Source organism: Chanodichthys erythropterus, chromosome 3 (assembly GCF_024489055.1).
Source record: "Chanodichthys erythropterus isolate Z2021 chromosome 3, ASM2448905v1, whole genome shotgun sequence".
NCBI classification, from domain to species: Eukaryota; Metazoa; Chordata; class Actinopteri; order Cypriniformes; family Xenocyprididae; genus Chanodichthys; species Chanodichthys erythropterus.
In genome coordinates, this window is record NC_090223.1 from 30,692,330 (window position 1) to 30,710,424 (window position 18,095).

At 38.7% G+C, this 18,095-nt stretch overlaps 1 protein-coding gene across 4 annotated transcripts in view; it reads left to right on the forward strand.

The window, feature by feature from the left end:
• Nucleotides 1-88: 88 nt before the first annotated feature.
• The window catches only part of atxn2l (ataxin 2-like), a 19,930-nt gene continuing 1,923 nt past the window's right edge, over nucleotides 89-18,095 (forward strand). The window contains exons 1-22 of one of the 4 annotated variants that reach the window (XM_067381722.1): nucleotides 89-2,622; nucleotides 2,861-2,958; nucleotides 4,081-4,120; nucleotides 4,271-4,327; nucleotides 4,884-4,955; nucleotides 6,274-6,454; nucleotides 6,538-6,659; nucleotides 6,767-6,858; nucleotides 9,026-9,259; nucleotides 9,352-9,707; nucleotides 9,796-9,882; nucleotides 10,601-10,735; nucleotides 10,815-10,883; nucleotides 10,970-11,028; nucleotides 13,367-13,719; nucleotides 13,835-13,904; nucleotides 13,996-14,145; nucleotides 14,262-14,325; nucleotides 15,083-15,264; nucleotides 15,395-15,524; nucleotides 15,618-15,727; nucleotides 15,872-16,054. In XM_067381722.1, the coding sequence (XP_067237823.1) occupies nucleotides 2,602-2,622; nucleotides 2,861-2,958; nucleotides 4,081-4,120; nucleotides 4,271-4,327; nucleotides 4,884-4,955; nucleotides 6,274-6,454; nucleotides 6,538-6,659; nucleotides 6,767-6,858; nucleotides 9,026-9,259; nucleotides 9,352-9,707; nucleotides 9,796-9,882; nucleotides 10,601-10,735; nucleotides 10,815-10,883; nucleotides 10,970-11,028; nucleotides 13,367-13,719; nucleotides 13,835-13,904; nucleotides 13,996-14,145; nucleotides 14,262-14,325; nucleotides 15,083-15,264; nucleotides 15,395-15,524; nucleotides 15,618-15,727; nucleotides 15,872-16,054 (2,865 nt within the window). In that variant the 5' untranslated portion in view covers nucleotides 89-2,601. Of the gene's footprint in view, nucleotides 2,623-2,860; nucleotides 2,959-3,309; nucleotides 3,413-4,080; nucleotides 4,121-4,270; nucleotides 4,328-4,883; nucleotides 4,956-6,273; nucleotides 6,455-6,537; nucleotides 6,660-6,766; nucleotides 6,859-9,025; nucleotides 9,260-9,351; nucleotides 9,708-9,795; nucleotides 9,883-10,600; nucleotides 10,736-10,814; nucleotides 10,884-10,969; nucleotides 11,029-13,366; nucleotides 13,720-13,834; nucleotides 13,905-13,995; nucleotides 14,146-14,261; nucleotides 14,326-15,082; nucleotides 15,265-15,394; nucleotides 15,525-15,617; nucleotides 15,728-15,871; nucleotides 16,055-18,095 lie in introns of those variants that run through there. The other 3 variants (XM_067381724.1, XM_067381723.1, XM_067381725.1) reach the window with 3 other exon arrangements.

An 18,095-nucleotide genomic window follows, 5' to 3' on the forward strand; every position in this document is an offset into this window, starting at 1 on the left:
CGCTCCTCCAGCTGGAAGGGGTGGAGGGCGAGGAGAGGGAAGGAGGGAGGGCGAGAGCCATCGACAACCAGTACTCCTTCTTCTAAAAGGGGAAAACCACGAGGTGGGATAGAGGAGGAAGAGGAGAGCCCTTCACAATCAGTATTTTCAGTGTTCTCCAGCGGAAGAACTGAGGGGTCACGACTGAGTTATTAACACTATTAAACATGAGCTTTTGCATTGTGAGAGAGAGATGGAGAGAAAGAGCGAGAGAGAGACACCCAAACGAATAAGCATATATGATACTGACGGTACATCTTTAAAACACTAAGTAACGGTACTACACTAAATTGGAGGTGCATTGTAAAAATGTTGGTCAGCTTTTACTAATTGGTTCTCCAGTGTTTGTCAGTGCGAAGGTTCCTCCTCTGGTGCTGCTGCTGCTGCTGCAAAGGAAGGTCGTGTTTTTAGCAACTTATTTCTTGAAGAGTCCTTCGAGTCATTACATTCATTCAGATGTCTAGTATTTGACCCTTCGCACTTATAAAAAAGGAGGCTTTTTTTCCCCTCAGGTGAGCAGATATTTTTACTTTTTCAGAGATTGTTACCCACCAGCACTCTTGTTGTTGTTATTATTATTATTATTATTACTGGAACGTTTTTTAGTTGTTTTGTTTTCTTTTTGTTCTGCCACTGACAAACTACGAATGTCGAAAAGTACTTTTCTTCTTTCCTGTTCATTTCAGTTGTACTGATTTTGGTAGTTCAGTAGAAGGCATTGCCTTGGGCTTAACAATGTCCAGTTTTGCCAAAAAAAAGAACGAAAAAGAAAAAAAAAAAGCAAGCCCAGTCCTCTGAAGTCCATTAGTATTACTTCTTAAGGTTAATTACCATATTAAACATCTCCATAGACTCCATTATTACCTCAGAGTCCTGATCTGTCGCCCAGCTCCTCTGCTCTCCCTCTCTCTCGCTCTCTGTCTTTACATCCTTCCCTTCCTTTTAGCTTTACAATCTTTGTTAAATTTATTTTATTGTGCATTTATTTCAAAGCTAGAGTCCAGAGGAGGGAGAGAGAATGTCTTTCATTTAAAGAAAAAATGTTATTGAGTATGAAAATGATAATAATAACTGACGATGATGATAATAATGAATTTAATAATTGTCCAAATAATAGTATTATTATTATTTTTCAAAATGCCTTTATTTTTGTTGTTTACTATATGAACACATAATATTTGTTCTCCAAATTCTGTTTTTCTGTTTCTAATTTTTTGTGCCTTTTTATATCTCTTCTAATCTCACTCTATCCCACTGCTGTCACCTTCAAACTTTCCACAGATTTCAGGCAAACTTTTGAAAAGGAAAAAAAAAGATAAAGAGACCCCTTCTTCTTGTGCCTTTTCGTGTTGTTAATCATCATTCCCTCTTGTTTTGTGCCAGTCATTTCTTGATTTTGTGCCTCAATCAGTCTTTTTGCAGTGTCTGCCATCTAGTTCAGTGCCTGCATCTGTCTTCTGTTTTTGTTTTATTTCTCTTATCCTGTCTCAGCTATTTCGGTTGTTCTCTTGATCATCCTACAGATCATTCAGTATGATTGGTTCTCTATCCATTTGCCCTGTGCTCCTCCCTCTTACCCTTTATTTAAACCTCTTATTGTGCCTTCTCTCTCTTTTCTCTTCTCTTTCTGTCTGTCTGTGCTGGGACCGTGTGTTAAGGTGGACACTGTTGCCCACTCTGTGTAATTAGAGTTTCAGGTACTGCATTGAATTAAATGATGATGACGATGATGATGATGATGATGATGATGATATGATAATAATATAATTATACTGAAACAATATGTCTGAGTTGTGTTTGTGTAATTATGATAGACAGACAGACAGACAGATAGATAGATAGATAGATAGATAGATAGATAGATAGATAGATAGATAGATAGATAGATAGATAGACGGACAGATAGATAGATAGACGGACAGATAGATAGATAGACGGACAGATAGATAGATAGACGGACAGATAGATAGATACATAGATAGATAGATAGATACATAGATAGATAGATAGATACATAGATAGATAGACAGACAGATAGATAGATAGATAGAAAGATAGATACATAGACAGACAGATAGATAGATAGATACAGATAGATAGATAGATAGATTATAAAGACAGATAGATTATAGAGACAGACGGATAGATAATAGAGACAGATAGAGCACTTTTCTTAAAAGTGTAAGCGATTCTTTTACGAAGCATGCTTTACGTGCGTCTGTCTACGTGATACGGGTCTTGTGCGCCATTGCGTCATCACGCTACGTTGTCCAATGACAATCAAGGGTTTTTGAAAAAACAGCCTTCGCGTTTATCGCTGGCTAATTCACGAGACGTGGTGCCGGTAATATTTAATAGAATCGTAAGGCTCATTATCTCTTCGTGTTCGTTCGTAACAGAATATCGGACTGAACTGGATTTCGGGCTGTAACGGAGATCGCGCTCGTGCGGATCTGAGAACGCTGCGGAAAACAACAAAAATAACACCGCAGGCAGGCTAGTCCACCTAGCTTGTCATCGGCAACAAGGGGAATTTAGCGGGCAACTCGGTTAGCGGCTAATATGTCTTTTCGCCGACAGAACGTGAGTACCACATCTGAAAATCGCAATCAGTTTGTATAATTTATACAGTCTTCAATCGAGGATATTAAAACTCATAATAGCTTTTATGGTCAAATTATTGTCGTTTTCCCTTAAGCTTCCACACTTTCATTTTTAACGTAACATGCTAGTAAACCTGCTAGCCTTGATCTTAATATACGTTAATGTGATTAATACTTAATTTTTATCAGTGTTTAACAATCATTATGCATTTTAACAGCAGCCTGGACCCGGTGGCCGCAAAACATCCAACGGAACTTCAGGGTCAATGGCTTCATCGGTTCCAGGGAGTAACTCTAACAGACCCACCCCGGGAAGGTAATTCACACGTTGGGCTGCCACGCTCAGGAAACTCCGCGGATTGTCATTTTAACACGAGGCCTACCGGTCAAAGTGGGCGTGCCCAAAGCGCATATTTAATACGGTCCATTGAACACCAATCATTTCGAGCCTTGTTAAATTAGCAGGAGAACTAGCCAATCGCCGCGAAGCATGTTTGATTGACACAATTTTGGGCCAATGATTGATAGGATTGTCGTAAACTGTTCACATCCACCCATAAAGAATATTGTCAACCAATGGAGTTCAGGTTTTAATTGATTGCCATATTTTTCAGCTTATGGCTGCTCTCGGAGGCGGGTCGTGGGATGGGATCAGCAGTGTTTTGTTGTTGTTTTTCCGATCCCATATGATTCAGTATTGTGTTCGACTTTCAACTTGAGCCATTTTACCGACGCCTTCAAAGAAGAGCCGGGATGCATATGACAAAAAAGTACAAACACTCGTATTTGATAAACGGTTTGATCGATTGCTACGAGGGGCACGAAATGTGTCCATTTGCGCACGTTAATGTCAAGCTGTTTGTCTTGTCTTCGATTCGGCATTTGCTTGTGTTGTTAGCCTGGTCCGCTAACCCGCTTTGCTGTCTGTCGTAATTAAAACACGCGCCTTGTTTACCATTGTTTACACATTCGCTTTGCTAAATAATATTTTGTCATGATGCGCAGTCAGATTCAATCCGATCGTTATTTTGTTACTCCTGTATGATTGTCCTTTTGTTTTACCACGCGCTTCGCGGTGTTGTAATTGTTGTCCACACATGTAACACCAGCGCCTGCAGTACCGGGGCTGTTTCACGTCCTGGGCAAATTTGGGCGCGTTCCCGAACATTTGATACAGCTCATGTGAACAGTAAACACTTCATATTCCGAACTGAGTTATTGTCATGTTCGTTTGGGGTTTTTTTTGTTGTGGTTCCTAATGATTTGCATGGTACAAATTATTTGTTTGTGGATCAAATGATCTGTTAATATTCTGTCGATTATTTATTTGCACACTTTATTTATATTTATTGTTTTTATTCAATTCTGTGTGTTAAATGTTGTTTGTCTATTAATATTTACTAACGACTGTTTTATATTTTTCTTTTTTCCCCTTTAGAAACAGAAACTCTGTGAAGACTCCCTCACAGTCACCACCTGTACGTAAATTCTTATGCTTTTTTTTTAACCATAATTTCCCATTTCAAGATTACAAAATCAAAATGTCTTAGTCAGTGTTCTCTGAATATTGCACAGCATTTTTCAGACCACCAAATGACCAAGTAAATATTTATATGTACTATTTTTAGGTGTTTGAGGGTGTGTACAACAACTCCAGGATGCTCCACTTTCTCACAGCCGTGGTGGTGAGTTTTGGCATGAAATAAATGGTTTATTCTTTGGCTGTTGAAAAACACCCTTCTTTGATAATGTTCTGGACCTTTTTGACTTTTAAAGGTTCCAAACAATATTCAACAATATTGACTTCTCTAGATGTTTGTGATTTTTATTAGATAATGTTTCTTACTCTGTTTCTACCTGATGATAAAATATTTTGGAGCTTGGCATAACTGGAAAATGTTTGTTATAAAAGTGCCCATTGTACAGTTTTATTAATCTACATGGTTTTTATGTCTAGAAATCACACTTTTAGACTTAGGCTATCCAAATTTTTCTAGACAGCTTGGTTCTTCAAAGAAAAATAAAACGGTTGTTTAGGAGGTGAATTCAACTAAGAAATCTTTTTTTTATCTTATGATGATTGTTTTGGATTATTTGAAATATTTTTAAGTAATTTTGAGGCTCCCTAGTTGGCCCCAGCATCCTTTTCAGCATTAAAGGGTTAGTTCCCTCAAAAATGAAAATTGTGAACATGAAGCAACAGTTTAAATACGTGACATGTATATGCAATCTTTCCCTCAGGGCTCCAGATGTGATGTTATGGTGAAGAACGGCAGTGTATATGAGGGGATCTTCAAGACATTAAGCTCGCGTGTAAGTTTGTCCCTCCAAATCTTCTGACGGACACATCTACATTGATCCTGCTTTCTGAATCTTGCGCTCAAAGCTGCTGTTTTTAACTGTTATTTGACAGCCTGAATTCTAGAATCTCAGGCTTTGTTCACCCAGTTCAGATTTGTTTGTTTTTTTCCAAATTTTATTTATTTTAGGGCTGCACAATTTATCATGATTAAACCGCACACGATTTGGCAAAGGCTGCAATTATTTTATGCGCAGCTTGTCGGAGCTGTATGGTAGAGACCTGCAACCCAACGCAACAGAGTGAGGCGCGGGCCAAGATTTGATGCGCGGGTGGTGAAATGCTACTCGTGTGTGGGTTGCGGAAGAATTAAATGATTGGCGGGACTCCCACAAAATAGAAATATCTAAAAACGAATAAATTGTTGTTCATATATTTCAAAAAAGCAACAAGAATAACTAAATTAAAATAAAAACTATTTACAGTCGCAAGCATATGCGAGATTCTATTTATAGCTTGTGTTTGCAGTGTTGAGCAATGTAGCCAATTACAGACATATCAGTTGATTTCTGAGATACAATGGAGACGCAACACAATTATGTGTTTGTTAGAATCCTCATCACTCAAAACGCCAGAGTTTCTATGCAGTGCTGAAATTTGCGTGCTCATGAATCCTATTATTATAACACACGAAGTGTAAATGTGAAAGATTCATTGTTCATATATTCATTGTGTAATAACAGAGCTTTGTGGGATCGCGATGAACTGAGATGTCAGCTTTTTAGTCATTATAAAGGTAGTGCTCTTTGCGCGCGTCCTGCCATACCAAACCATGTATGTGTGCATGCAGCAGCTTACTTTTCAGTTAAAACTAACTGTGGTTTGTGAATGTTGATGCTTTAATAACATATATTTTATCGGAAGCATTTATGCTGGGATGTTGTGACGACATAACTTATTTCATGGATGTACGGACAAAAATCTATATAAGCTACTTTTATGCAGGATTTTGCGGGCGGGAGCAGGACAAAACACGAATGTCGCGGGCAGGAGCTGGACAATATAACATATTTTTTGGCGGGAGTGGGCGGGCATGGGCACTGAAAAATCTGTCCCGCGCAGGTAGTAAATGCTTCTTCGTGTGAAAGCCCGAAACCTTCAAATATGCCCGGTCGCAGAAGATAACGCGTCATATTGCTGTAGCTGAATAAACAGAAGATTGAAACACTTTAACGTTTACGTTTAAGCGTGATTTTCAATGTTATTATATGTATACATATACAATTATATGTAACATTGCTCAAATCCCACTCAATGTCTGTGTGTGTTTAGTGTGAGCTGGCAGTGGATGCGGTGCACAAGATCAAAAATGAGGAAGGAGATGGAGGCGGTGGTGGCGGCGGCACACCTGTCCATCCCAGGAGAGAAGAGATCACGGACACAATGATCTTCGGCCCTAGTGACCTCGTCACTATGATCTGCAAAGATGTGGATCTCAACTACGCTATCCGAGGTGTGTGCACAGAGGTACGCTTGTGTGGTGTTGTAAGAAATTGAAATCTATTTAAAGTGCTTTGCCTGTGTTTGTGTTTTCAGACACTTTTACTGATTCTGCAATCGGCTCAACAAGAGTAAACGGTGACCACAAAGAGAAGGTCCTTCAAAGGTGGGATGGAGGGGATAGCAACGGAGAGAATTTTGACCTAGATGCAGATGCAGTGAGTTCCACCCACATGCTTGTGTATATTCAATCCAATATGATTAAAAATTTGTGTATTCTTGGGTGGAGGTTTCACATGATTGAAGCTCCTTTTCTCACTTTCAGTCTAATGGCTGGGATGCCAGCGAGATGTTCCGCTTTAATGAGGAGACCTATGGGGTGAAGTCCACCTATGACTCCAGTCTCTCCATGTACACGTATGTTGATGTCCTGTCAGCTTTAGGTGTTTTTTTTTTTTTTCTATGACATTTAAAGTTGGAAATGGAAAAGCCTTTTGTCATTTTAAACAGGATTCCCACACTTTCCTGAAGTCTAAATGTGTTAAATTCAGTTTGAACGCATTTAAGTCCATAAAGTCTTGCCTCTTAAAATAATTTTGTAATATAATAATTCTCTTAAAATAATTATTTAATGATTTTGTTATACCTTTTTAAGTTCTCTTAAATGTGGGGATAGAAAAAAACAGGATTATTTAAAAATCTTCAACAGGTTATGATTTAATTAAATAAATGTGAGCATTGTGTAGGGGAATTTTACAGTTAAAGATCCAAAGACCATGTGATGATCACGCAGTCAGTTTAAAAAAATAATTTGAAGAGAATTTTACTGAAGAATAGTTTGCTGAAGTCGGCTTCAGCATCATTTTGTAGGCCGCTCTGCACCAACTACGTTATTATTTCAAGTTAAACCATTCTGAAAAATAGACAAAATTAGTAATTTTCCACACATGGACTGATAGTCAGAAGCAGGTGCGCTGCTAAGGGGGGAAAAGTTAGGACGATTCTAAGGGCCCCCGCACTTTGGGGGCCCCCAGAGATCGGTTTTATTAGTAGCAACAGTCTGTGCTCGAAGTGGGCCGGTGCGCAGCACTTCTTGTGCACCGGCACTTCTCACATGTTGCCGGTACTCTGAACGCCCACACCGGAACGTAGAATAATTAGGCTATTAATTAATTGTATATTTGTGCGTTTGGAGCTTTTATAAGCTGTACGAACTGAACGGATCAATTGTCTGTGCAATATGACTGCGACTGAAACCCAGTTTCATTTTTCATGAGTGGCGTGCAAATCACTGTAGGCGCGTTCACCAGCACGCTCCAAAAGGTTTAAGAAAAGTGTCCTCTGAGACGCTGATGATAAAATGGGCAAACCATTTGGATTCTGTTGAGGATTGTAAAACGCTACGGAGAAAGTCGAACACGATCTAAAACAGTCGCTAAAATGACTGAGGAAAAGAGGGGAAAATATCATCCTGCAAGCTTTTTAAACTCATGAAGACCACATTTACTAGAATTTATCACGTTCTATTGTATTTGTGGCAAATTTTGACTAGTTGTAGGATTTATAATAGATGATCTGTTAAGGGAATAGATTGTTCACTAAAGATTTGTTACAACTGTGGCATGTTGTAGCTATAATTTCTAACTGTGTTGCTATTTTCATAACAAATGCTATAAAAGGAAAGAAAAAAAAAAGGAAAAATGGTCTTACCTGCAATTATATCCTTATTTTAACAAATGCTATAATTAATACTTACAAGAACTGTTATTTTAAGGCTGATTTACAAGTTAGAAAGAACTTTAAAATATGGACCACCTTGAATTTTTGACTAAACAATTGGTTTTGTAATACAATTGGATATTTGATTACTGTACTAATTTACATTTGCATAATAAATCTGCTAGAGCTATAGCCATGGTCTCTGACTAAATACTGATACCTAGAGGACAAAAGCAATAGCAAAAGTAATAGGTCATTATTATTAAATTGCAGACAAAGATTTTGGATAGCTAGGTTGACTTGTATGTTTGGTGCGGAATGGGTTCGGTAGTTGCTAGCAGCTCCCCTGGTCAGAAGTGTGTCTCCATCCATCACGATTCTGACGCTCGGACCCTTGATTTAGGTACAATGGGACTTTCTAGGTCGTGAAAAGGCTCCGGCAGGTCTCAAGTAGAATGCCAGTTGTCTATCAGTACCAATACAAGACCTGTACACATACAAAGATACACATGATTCACAGCTTCTTCAAGGTTGAAGTTCTCCCAAGCTTTAACTTTATACAGGAAAGATTCCCAAAATATACTGATAGGTTTACTGAGAGGTACAGACATCATTATTCTCTAGTGTTTGGAGAGGAAAAGGAAAATGAATGCTTTAACATACACTGAAGAAGTCATTCAAATAATTGAATATTCAGAAGGATATATGTTGATTAATAGTTTTCTATTATAAATCACTCAAAAGACATATATTGAAGTGGCAGTGGATTCCAGAATCCACCCCCCTTCAAATGCACATTTAAAGTCAAAAGCAGTGCTGTTTTACATTCTGCAGAATCCTGATTTCTGGTACCTTTCTCTGATAGGGTTCCTCTGGAGCGGGGCAGCTCTGAGGGCTTCAGGCAGCGAGAAGCTCGAGCCGCACGATTGGCCAATGAGATTGAAGCTAGTTCACAGTATCGTCACCGAGTAGCCCTGGAGAATGATGAAGGACGAACTGAGGAAGACAAATACAGCGCTGTGGTCCGGGACAGGGATCGTGATGGAGGAGAACGAGAAAGAGGAAGGGATAGCCCTGGGTTCTCCAGTGCTGGAAGCAGGTTTGACACCGTTTCTTCTTCCTTTCCCACGCTGTTATCTTATGTAGTCTTTGTCCGTATTATACTGATGGTCATTGCTGTCTTTATTTTAGGGAGGGCAAGTACATTCCTCTACCCCAGAGAGCAAGGGAGCGAGAAATGGGAGTTTCTGGAAGGGGCGAAAGAGGAGCTGTATCCACCCTGCCTAATCGAACAAATAGACCTGGCCCCTCAAGCTCCTCCCCAAGACCCCTCCCCTCTGGTAGTGGTCAGCCCATTCCTCCCACTGATAGGAGCAGCCCTTTGTCTGTCAGAGGAGGATTCTCTACACACCAATCACAGAGCAGCCCACCTACTCAACCCCGCCCCTCAGAGCCAGGTCACTCTAGCCCTCCTTCCCCACACACACTCCCACATTCGCTCTCACACCCACAGTCTCTCTCAGACTCGGCTCGGCCTGTCAATGGAGGTAAGTTTTGTGTACCTGTCGCTTTGAATGTTTTCAGATGGTTACTGCCCTCTGTGTTACTGATGAACATTGCATTAATCTCTCATAGTGTCATCTAGAATGTCACCCAAGTCTCAAAGGCCTGGGCAGAACAACAGAAACCTGCGTACCTCAAATTCTCACTCCTCCCCTACAGGTGAATATGCATACTTATGCACACCCACCCACACACAAGCTTATGATGTCCAGCTGAGCTTTATGGGCTTTTGACACTTGAAATTGTTAACCCAATGTCATCTTTAAACCTGGGTTAATGTTATCCTGGGTTGTTTTGTTCATTAATTGCATACTTCATAGTTTACACTGGCTTAGTAATGGTTACATATTTATCAACCGCAATAATAAAATTTTTTTTTTTTTTTAAACATATTACTTTACTAATGCAAATTTAGTTTGTTTATAGGTTTGCAGTGTTTTATTACATTTAATTAAATGATACTTGTTTCAGTTACTTACAACACTAAGAAAATCTAAAAATGCATTATACAGTAGTCCAACTATTACAGGCCATAAATATGAAATGACCTACGTAGGTCTGGGGCGGGTGCGTTAAATGCATTAATCATTTTAACGTGTTAATCTAGCTTATTAGTTATGGAAAAAAATAAGGCTTTAAAATATGTGTGTAATATATATATATATATATATATATATATATATATATATATATATATATATATATATATATATATATATATATATATATAATATATATATATATATATATGCATGTATGCATATGTGTTTATATACATTTATTGTATGTATAAATTTCTATCCTCTGTTCCCTTGGGGTTTTTTTTTGTTTTTTGTTTTAATGTAACATGTGACCTTTTTTCTCTGTCTCTCTCCAGTCTCTCGTTCCCCCAAACCAGATGCTCCTTCCCAGGAATCTCCTCTTGCTACTTCTTCTCCCTTCATGGATACCTCTTCAGTTACCATGGTGACCCCGAAACCCACTGGCCCCACCCCTCTGTTCCCTGTAGATGGTGAGATGTTATAAATTTGAGTGGTTACACACTTCATCCATACATGTGTCTGACAATCTAACTCTTCTTTTCACTTCAGTGAATGAAATTCTGTCAAAGGAAAGGACAGAGAGTCTAGCTAGTCCACAGGAGGGAAAAAGCAGCAAAGGTAAAAACTGTAGTTATGTTACTCTTGTTAACTTCATTACATGCACTTGTCATTTAGTCAATAAATGTTCTTCTCTCTCTTCATAGCCTCTCCAGGCCAGAGATCACAAATCGAGGAGCTTCGCCGGTTTGGTAATGATTTTAGGGTGAGTAGGTACTTATTTTGAATGCGTAAATACAACTTAATTTCTGGAAAAGTTGGGACATTTTGTAAAATGCAATACAATTAAGAATCTGGTTTAATTCTGTTTAACCTTTTATTTAACTGACAAAAGTACAAAGAAAATATTTCCAATGTTTTTCTTAACCATCTGAAGTGTATTTTGTAAAATACAAATAAACAAATTTTGATTTGATGGCTGCAACACACTCAAAGTTTGGAGCGAGACAAGTTTACCACATCACCTTTCTTTTTAACTACACTTTTTAATCGTTTGGGAATCGAGGATAGTAACTAGGGGTCGGACAAAATATCAATATCGTCATCCTTCTCTGTGCAATATGAGAATCGATATGCTGGTGCCAAATATCGATATTTTAATTAATAAAACAAGGTGCTATAAATAGATTTCCCTGCTCCCAGTGTCGCTACTTCAAGCCGGTGCTCAACACATGAGGGGAAACGTGAACATAAGTTTACTAGCATAAGAAAGAGGTTTTTAACAGGATGGCGGACAGCAGTGTGAGTAAAATATAGATGCCACTAAGTTCCAAATCTGGATGCACTTCGGCTTTTATACCATTGATGTGACAAACGTAGACCTCTTTGACGTTCTTCACCGAGCACTTACACACACACACATATATACACACTCTGGAGTGTATGAAAGCAGGCGGATATATTAGGGATCTGCTGATAGATGCCTGCTTTTAAACGCTCCTGTGTGAATCTGTAAGCACTCGATGAAGAGTGTCAAAGATGTCTATTTACTATGTTTTGGAAGCGTTGACCATTGTAGCCAATCACAGACATATATGTTGAGCGCGTGAAAACAAAATGGCCAATCAGACGTGTTTATGAATCCGCTCAACAGTGCTCAAAATGCTAGGCTATGCTGGTATAGTCACATTTTAACATTTTCAAAGTTGCCAAAGTCAGTACCTTTGACAACATTATTCCCAGGATTATTATTTTAATTTTTTTAAATGTACCAGGTAAAACAAGTCAATAAGCAGTTAAGCTAAATGTGTCAGTTTACACACAAAGAAAAGTTTAAGCTTTCAGCTTTCAAAAAGTATAAGCATAAAATGTTTTTCAGACTGAAACTTTTTGTGCTGTTTTCTAACAGTTTGGATTTTAATAAAGAGAGAGAACCTGCACTTAACCTTTTTTACTGGCATTTTGTTTTCATAGTTAGACAGATATCATGATGTATCATTATAGGATTGTCTAGAAATATATCGATTATCACAGAATCGACGTATCGTGATATCGTTATTGTGATAGTATCGTGAGGTACCCTGTGATTTTCCCATCCCTAATAGTAACTGGTTGCAGTCTTGCAAGTGGAATTTTTGCCCAATCTTGCCTGAGACAGGACAGCTGCTCAAGAGTCTGTGGTCATCGTTGTCTGATTCTCCTTTTCATGATGGGTCCTATATTTTCAATAAGAGACCAATCTGGACTGCAGGCAGTCAAGCTCATCCTCTCTAAGGTGTAAAACATGGCCACTCTGTTGGAGAATGTGCAAAATGAAGCCTAGATGTCTTGCTTCCCAGGAAAGATGTGTCTGTACGATCCCAATATATGCTTGTGTCAATGGTACCTTCACACATTTGCACTGATGCACCCCATACCATGACAGGTGTCACTGATGAAAGACTGGATGGTCCCTTTCGTCTTTGGGACTGAGAACTCAGTGTCTGTTTTTCCCAAAAACATGCTAAAAAGTGGACTCATCTGCACTCATTTCCACTGTCTTTTGGACAATCTGAGATGAGCTCGGGCTCAAAGAACTCTCTGCATTGAACAGATGTACTGTATAGCTTTCTCCTTTTGTATGAGATTAGTTGCATTTTCTCATGATATTTGGCAGAAAATGGTGAACCATGACCCAAAGACTGAGAGCTCCTTTTATACCCAATCACAACCTTCACCTATTACCTATCAATTCTTATCTATCTTATTGTGGACTGTTTCAAAACAGTTTAATATTCTATAATATTCTATTTATTCACAAAATAGTTATTTTAGTCAGTAGAGACATTGTAAATTTGTACTTTGGTCAGTTAAAGTTTAAAGCGAATTAACAAATCACAGATTCTTGGTTTTACTGCATTTTACAAAATTTCATGACTTTCCTGGAAATTGGGTTGTATTTAACTACCTGTGAAAAGTATGTTAAATATAGTATGATTGTAATCCAGACATGCTACATTGGCCATGTTTTTTTATGTCAACTTTTTTGCCCATGGGCAAGCATAACTATAAGGAAAACCATAGTGCTTTTTTTAAAACAAATTTTTCCCCTCTCTGATTTTTAGCTTCCTAATAGTTCCAGCCCCAAAACTTTGGCCACTGACTCTCCTCAAACAAACCCCACCCACAATACACAAACAGACCCCACCCCTCCTACGGAAGCTAAAACAGCCCCGCCCACAACTCTGACTGCAGAGCTTGCAGCAGAGGAGAGAAGTAGAGAGACAAATGCAGAGGGGGCGGCGACCACCACCCCTCCACCGACCACACCCATCTCTGCACCCTCTGCCCTGTCTGGCACTGCCATGCAAAACCCAACTGCAGAAGGGCAAACGGCAGGGACGCCCCAACCCGCAAGGACCCCAGGCAGTGAAGAGGGCAAACCAGAGGCCGGTGAGAGATCAGAGGGCATGACTGAGTAAGTAGTCAGAAGTTCAGAATATTGGGCTTAATTGATTTTCTAATCACATTTGTTAACTACTTGTAATACTATATAAAGTCTATTAATGCATTTCAAATGCTTTCCAATTCAGTCAGGTGAAGAAATCTACTCTCAACCCCAACGCCAAAGAGTTCAACCCCACCAAGGCTCCTCTCAGCATGGTGAGAGCATTAATTTTAACGGTTTACTTTCTTTTATACAGTTGTTGAAAAGCTAAATGTGCCAAGCCAGTGTGTCATGTCCATTTTGCAGGTGAAGCCCTCGGCCACTCCCACCCCGCCACGGCCAACTCCGCCCAGCCCCACAGTGGTGTTGCAGCCCCCACCAGGCCAGGGAGCCATTTACAACACCCAGTACCTGAGCTATGTCTCACCCATCCAGATACAGGGTCACTCTGTACAGGTGTCTATCCCTGCTACTCATGGATAATTTTGGAAAATATTCTAAAACTTTTTGTTTGCAACACAGATGATATATGTACTTTTTTCTTTTTTTTTCTCTCTCTCTCTCCTTTCTAGGCACCTCAGATGTACCCATATCCCATGACAACTGTCGGTCAAGGGAAGTACCCAAGAACAAAAGGTAATGCTTACAATATTAGTACAATCAATGAAGCATTAATGTATTAATATTAATTGATATAACTTTACTATTATTTGTAGTAGTAGTATTAATTGCTTTTATTGGCCGATACATTGGTGCATCTCATGATGATGATGATTATTATTATTATTATTTAATATTATTATTATTGTATTATGATTTTATTATAAAAATCAACAATAATATGGCCTTTTTTAAATTACTTTAAAGGTTTTTAAACTCTTAATTTAAATGTATTATTATTAACAAAAATAGGGCCTAAAACTCATTTTGAATGTTGCATTTTAAAAAATACATGTCATATATTATAAAACAATATTATATTATCAATAATAATAATAATAATGTGGTAACACTTTACAATAAGGTTCATTAGTTAACTACATTAGTTAACATGAACTAATAATGAACTGCACTTATACAGCATTTATTAATGTTAATTTCAACATTTACTAATACATGATTCAAATCTTGTTAACATTAGTTAATGCACTGTGAACTAACATGAACAATGAAATTATTTTCATTAACTAACATTAACGAAGATTAGTAAATGCAGTAACAAATGTATCGCTCGTGGTTAGTTAATACATTAACTAATGTTTAACTAATGAACCTTATTGTAAAGTGTTACCAATAAAGTTAAAATAAGACTTTCAGGCCCAGTTTTGCACTCTACTCATGAAAAGTGTTGCATACTATTACTCATGTGTTACTTCCACCTTCTGTTTCTCAGGTTCTGTAGTGACTCCTCGTCCTGACCACAGCTCTTCAGCGCCCCCTATGCTCCAGGCCGCGGCATCAGCAGCAGGACCTCCTCTGGTGGCGTCTCCTTACCCTCCCTCATATCTGCAGTACAACCAGGTCATATCAGCAATGCCCCACTACCCTGGACAGGTACCAGCCTTCACGTTTCCGGTAGAACAAATACTTCTAGTATTTCAATCAAACAAGTTGATTTGGTTTTGAATGCGATTTGTATTGTAGGTGGTCACCTTTGCTAAAAATCCCCCTGTTGTTTCTTTCTTTCTTTCTCTCTCTGTCTTAGGTGTACTCTATGCTCCAGGGTGGACCACGAATGCTCGGATCAGGAGGTCACCCACAGACACTGGGTCCCCCAGGCCCACAGTACCCTGGTCAGAATGAAGGACCGCCAGCCCCTCAACAGGGGATGTATGGTAAGCATTGAATAAAATTTTTTTTTGGAATGGATTGATTTTGTTACTTGTTTTTTTTACGTTGTCAACTATATACATTTTTCTTTGTTTCAGCTCCGCAGTCATTCTCTCATCACTCTGGATCCATCCATCATCCTCAGCCCTCCAGCACCCCCACAGGCAGCCAGCCACCCCCTCAACACCCCGCCCCCAGTCCAGGACAGGTACATCCACCTGCCAATCAATAGCAACTACACACCTATTACACAATCTTTTGTTACAAAGTTCATTCATACAAAAGAACCCCATAAGTTTCTGATGCCTTTGGTAATTATACTAAATATGTTCTGTTTTGATTCTTTTTCTAGTCCGGTCAGTCTGGTCCTCAGCCTCAGTCTTTGTACCACTCTGGGCCGCTGTCGGCCCCCACACCCCCTAACCTGCCTCCAGGACACAGCTCCCCACAGGCCTCCTACTCCCTCCAGGGCTACAGCCTGCCGGGACACCAGCCCCTGCCTCACCCGTACTCCTCTCTAGGACAGCTGACACAGGTGATGACCATAACCACACACAAAAGCACTTTCACATCCGTAGTCGCATTTCTCAACAGTGCATGTCAGCTTTGTTTGAATTTCAGTCACCTAATTTATTTTTGTTTATCCAATTGTCAACATGAGGATTAAACATTAAGCGATGAGCAATGTTCCCTCTAATTTTTTTTTTTTTCTTGCTGAGCAAAACTTTTCTCTGTTGAGTGCACATTTTGGCAACCTGAGCAAAAACATACTTTATATCAGACCTGTACAAACAATGAACGTAAACGCACACACAAAAAATGGTTTTATCATGCAACTGTAACATTTAACTTTAATGTGCCGTTTCTATTTTATTTGACCCTTGATGTAACTTAGTGATTTATTAAATAATGTGTTTGAAAACAAGCAGTTTAGTAAATTCACTAAATTAAGCACATTTTAGGTTACTTGAGATTTTTCACATTGCTGTATTAACTGTACCAGTCTTTACCAAGAAAATCTATTAAAAAAATAATTGTCCTCCTGCAGGACAGTTCAATTCTTTCTAATTGTATAATATGAGCAGTTACAATGATTGTTTGGAACAACCATAATGTATTTTTGTACAGACAATTAATTATTGGCAACAGACAGTGTTAAACCATCAAAATGACATGTTTATTGCTTATGAATTTCCCAGATTTTATATACCAGGAGGTTAAGATTTTTCGGTGCAAGGAGCCCTAAACAATCCCCTTGTGAGATCAATATTTTATTAGGCTTACATTATAATATAATACAATATAATATAATATTTAAGTATTTAAACTGATATACAGCATTCAGTTTAATGCTTCCATTTGTTTTAATATATTATAAAGTGAAAACAAACTGAAGCACTTAAACAGATCTGATGGCTAAATATTTTTAAGAAAAGTGAACGTTAACTCGTTTATAGTTAATATATCTTTAATATATATAGTTAATCTGATATATATAATCTATATATATATATATATCTAAACATTCCTGAAACCCACACCACCACCACACACAATAATCTATTTAAACTGATGTTATATCACTGATGTATTTTGAGTTTGCAAGCTACACCTGTGGTGGGTGTGTGATTGTAAATGTCTCAGTTTTGTTAGCATTCTGTGCCCATCATCTGTTATTTCCACCACTTTTCATTAAAACATGTTTCATTTCGCACATTTCTTTTCGTTTCACGTTGCCTCTCGTGTTGAGGTATTTAGTCCGCAAACATGACCGTATTCTTAATGCGACTGATTTGGCTCAGGGCCAGCCAGCTCACACACGCTCAATCGTTCTTTCTATGAAACCTGTAAACCGCATTCACCGGTTCTAACTCTATAGCGACAATAACTATAGCGGTTGTCCAGAGCACTGCAATTGTTTCTCATTTAAACTACTACAATCAAAATAATTGCAGCACAGAGAACAGACATGAAAATCACGTGTGGGGAAATCCATTTATGCGCGGCTGCGCAAGTGCACAGCTTAGAGGGAATATTGGCGATGAGGATTAAATGTTCTGTAAATCATTTTATTAAAAAAAAAAACTTTTTTTTAAAACCAGATACACATCAGTTATTATATTGGATCTGTGCATTCAGTCTAAGGGGGCTTTCACACTGGCAGTTTAGTTCGAAATGGGGCGTGGTTTGTATGAAAAATCACTAATGTGAAAGCTGTTGTTTGAATCCGGGTGCGCACCGGGGTACCAAACCGGAGACTACCTGAAGGAGGTGGTCTGAGCTCGGTTGCACTCGAACTGTGGCGTGGTTCACGTAAATATGAAAGCAACTCGGACTCTGGTGCGCACTTGTTCAGGAAGTAAAATAACCTGTGCATGTGTTTTAGCCGATTTATTATGTATTTACTTCAATAAAACATGATAGTGTTGATGATTTACTTTGGATTAACAGCCTGCAGTGTATTCATGTTTTGCGAGTGCACTCAGACTATTTTGAGGAGACAGCTGATTGCCTTTTATTTGCCGCTCTGTTTGCAAGCAGCGGAAAACCATCTACATGCAACGCACATACAGAAA